This window comes from Notothenia coriiceps, unplaced genomic scaffold (genome assembly GCF_000735185.1).
Source record: "Notothenia coriiceps isolate Sejong01 unplaced genomic scaffold, NC01 NC01_scaffold00036862, whole genome shotgun sequence".
NCBI classification, from domain to species: domain Eukaryota; kingdom Metazoa; phylum Chordata; class Actinopteri; order Perciformes; family Nototheniidae; genus Notothenia; species Notothenia coriiceps.
In genome coordinates, this window is record NW_011369563.1 from 8,025 (window position 1) to 11,954 (window position 3,930).

The window sequence follows — 3,930 nt, forward strand, 5'->3', positions numbered from 1 at the left end:
TGGTAGTTGATGTTTTATGACCGGGAGTTTGGATATCGGGAGGTAGTAGACTGGGGGATAGAGTGACCAAAGAGTGGGGGATGGTTGGGTCGCCAGGGAATCTAGTGGAGTCGGGCAGTGGACAGGGGGCGTTCAGGTTTTGATCCGTCGTAACCCCTGTCTCATAAAAGTCACCGTCGAGGGGTTCTTAGACTTTTAAGGGAGGGGGTTTTTGGCGAACAGACTCTGGGCATGTCATAAGGTAGGGAAAAGTCAGGGGGGGGTGTGGGTAGTTTATTGTTTTGGTTACTAGTTTAAACCTATCAGGGTATGGGGATGTGTGGGGTTAGTTAGGTACGGCCAACTTTTTAGTTCAAAACTATCAGGGTATGGGGGGTGTTGATGGATAGAAACTTCTCGTCAGGATCTTTGTGTATGTTCTAGTATTATATAATAATAATAATAGTATGACTGGTCCATTTTAGAACGTATTGTATTTTTATTAGATGGATTTATGTGAACACTACATCTTGTATTTCACCACCAGTTGTTCGTCATTAAGACTTGTCGTTGTGTTCACTATTTAGTTCCAAGAGTATCTTACGTACGTCCAGTAAAAACTGGTGAATACCTTCAACCCCATCATTATGTTTTTGATGTTAAAGAATTTATAAATATTTAACTACCGTACTTATTAGGTTCAAGACAATGGTACTTGCGTACCATGCTGCGAATGGATCTGGCCCTTCCTACATCCAGGACATGGTTAAACTGTACACCCCAGCACGTGCACTCCGCTCTGCATCAGCCAAACAGCTCGCTGCACCCTCACTGCGAGGGGGACCCAAGTTCCCATCAGCAAAAACATGTGGGTTTGCTATCCTGGCTCCAAAATGGTGGAATGAGCTCCCCATTGACATCAGGACAGCAGAAAGCTTACACATCTTCCGGCGCAGACTGAAAACTCATCTCTTTCGACTTCACTTCGAGCGATAGAACTATTAACAAAGCACTTATATACTAATAAAGGACTGGCTTATCTAAAGCCAGTTGAGTAGCACTTGAAATGTTTTAGCTCTATGAAACCTGATGTACTTATATGATTCTGTTTTCTTCAAGTTTGTATTTTGTTGGTCGAACGCACTTATTGTAAGTCGCTTTGGATAAAAGCGTCAGCTAAATGCAATGTAATGATGAGGTGAGAATTAGGGTCATTTTCTTTCAAATTTTACAACTCGGGGCGGTACATGTTACATATTTGCTGTCTATCCAGAACGTGATCTAGCGAATGCCGTATCAAGTGAGTTACAATAGTCAAGGTATTGGCTTGAGCGATTCATAAAGGTAGATAGTCGTTCACCTTGCAGCTGCAGCTACTCAAGACAGGCATCACTATGTTCAGAACGTTTTTCTTCATAATGTCTAGCATTTAAATAGGGAAAATTCAATATCAATTATTTGTAGTGTGAATCAAAATATAATACTAAACTGTCATAAAGGGCAATTGCCACCGCTTTGGATGGTAGGGGGATGGCTTCGCTATTGATATCAACACGCGATGGCACACGGACGTGTAAAGAGCAGAAGCGAAGGACTCATTAGGATACACAGGAAGGGTTCCGTTTCCACAGATATCCATCCTTTTCTTCACAGTGGAAAATCCAAAACTCCAGGTTGTTATCTGCAATTACTGGAGAATCCTCAGCAAAGTGGAACAAAGACCGTCCAGGGAGAGCCGTGCGGAGACTTTCACAGTAAGATACCCCCACCCATTCTCCTGTTAGTCAAATTACTTACAGAAATATGAGCCTATTATCTTACTTCCAATATTTACTTCTTGTTTCGGCAACAGGGACATGCCACATTCGGACAGAGCAGAGTTTTGTTCACATCAAACTTTTGTTTGGGGCGGGCTCGCCGCGTATTATTCACTAATACTACCCTGTCTCTAAAGGTGTTTGTACAGGGGGAACAGCGATGACCCCAGAGTCAATGTTCGGAGCTGTTTTCCCCGTCATCTACGGTCTCACGGTGGTCCTCCACAGCTTTTCACTCCTACTCCTCTTTCATAACAGCTATAACACTTGAGCTTTCAGGACAGCGTACACATGTGGGGGTTCAAAGTATCTTTATTTCCCACATTGGCTGTTTCTCTTTTTTTCCCCCGGGGTAGGATAAAGGGTTACCCGACACAGGTCAGAAAACAGATAGAGTATCTTTTGGAGGAAGAAAAGCAGGAATTGGCAGTATGTTGACAACCTTAAAACAACAGACGTGCGTGGTTCAACCCCCGTGGAGCAGCAACCCGGACTATAACAACACTGTTGAGTACTCATATAGAAACACATTGATTAAAAGTGACTTTTTACACCCATGCTTGAATGAACACTTGCATTGTGTTCACAATGCTTCCCGGATTATGAAACATTCACGTATTTGTCAAATTATGAGATATTCATCATCTTTCTTTCCAGTTAGATGAAGTGGTTGTATGCTTGTGACTGTATCCAGTATGTAGATCCTAAAGCACTCATTCTCACACTGCCAGCGCACTCAGCTTCACCGGTGTCCTGGAAAATACTTCAGAATGTGAGTCTGTGTTTGCTTATATCTTTCAGTTGATTTAGGGAAAGCTGATCTCCGATTTACTGCTTACATGTATCTAGTAGATAAGAGCGTGGAAGAGTCCTATGATTATTTTTATGTCCTGCATCCCAAAATGACTGTCCGTAAGTAAAGTACAAGTCGAGGCATTCAATATGATCTCAAGTGACTATTGTTGCACAATGGCAAATTTAACCACCATATATATTTGGTAACCCAATGTTATATAGTTCTCGATGCACTGTTCATCACTTGAGTGGCTCTTTGGTCATGTGTTATTTGAATGAACTTTTGTGCAACTGCTACTGGTTCTTCAACCCTATAATCAAGTATCATTACAGTTGATGTATATTTTGTGTTCATAATTGAATCTCAAGTGTAGAGTGATCTCAATCGTATAAATGATATGTAACAGGAAATTTGCAACTTGAGTAAATGTACTTTGTAACATTCCACCACTGAAGATCAGTCTGAGTGGCTCATGCAGAAACTGGATTAAAAAATAAATTGATTAGTCACAGTCCGAATCTTGCCTCCCAGTCCTTTAGTATTTTGTAACATCGGCAATTTACATTACTTCACAAGTCTCTTTTCTACCCTGTCAGGTATGTTTACAGTTGCATGTACCATAGTGTCCTTGATTTTCAGTGTCTTAACAAGAAGACTTCTCCAATGGAAAAGGGATGACATCGAATCTCAGTACATTATGGAATGTTTTGCCTGCATTGGAATACAACCTCCGTGAGAAAAATTCATTGGTTTTCCGAATGACCTATTTTATCCAACATACCCTGTAGAGGAAGGGGGCCGCTCGGAGGACGGCCCCGCTCACTGGCACTTCATTTCCTTTTGCTCCGTCTTCCGTCCGTCCTGCATAGAGGCTTTTCTAACACCAGTGAATTTGCTGTCCCCCGCCACTGATACCCCAGCCAATTATAGACTCTATAAGCCTCTGTGTGTGTGTGTGTGTGTGTGTGTGTGTGCGGTGTGTGTGTGTGTGTGTGTGGTGGTGTGGGTGGTGGCGTGTTGTGTGTCTGTGTTTGTGTGTTGTGTGTTGTTGTGTGTGTGTGTGTGTGTGTGATCGATAGAGGAGGGGGAGATGTGTGTGTGTGTGTGTGTCGGCTATGTTCAGTGCAAAGTTCGCGTTTTCCCGCCATATTAAATTGTGTGTGTGCAGGCTGTGTGATACGGGGCCCTAAGCTCTTTCATTGCAATGGTGGAACCCCTTACTGTGCATAGTTCACAACCTCGAGGCGAGAAGGCAAGAGGAGATGGGGAAATGAGAAGAGAGAGTGAGGGGGAAATGGGGAGAGAGGAGGAAATGGGAAACGTGGCTATAAACAAGCC

General features: G+C 42.9%; 1 protein-coding gene across 1 annotated transcript in view; it reads right to left on the reverse strand.

The window, feature by feature from the left end:
• Positions 1-1,997, reverse strand: part of LOC104964225 (DNA mismatch repair protein Msh3-like) — a gene marked incomplete at its 3' end in the record, with an annotated part of 9,153 nt that extends 7,156 nt beyond the window's left edge. Inside the window, exon 1 of the mRNA XM_010792966.1 lies at positions 1,944-1,997. Within this exon, the coding sequence (XP_010791268.1) occupies positions 1,944-1,997 (54 nt within the window). The remainder of the gene's footprint in view (positions 1-1,943) is intronic.
• Between the last annotated feature and the right edge of the window lie 1,933 nt (positions 1,998-3,930).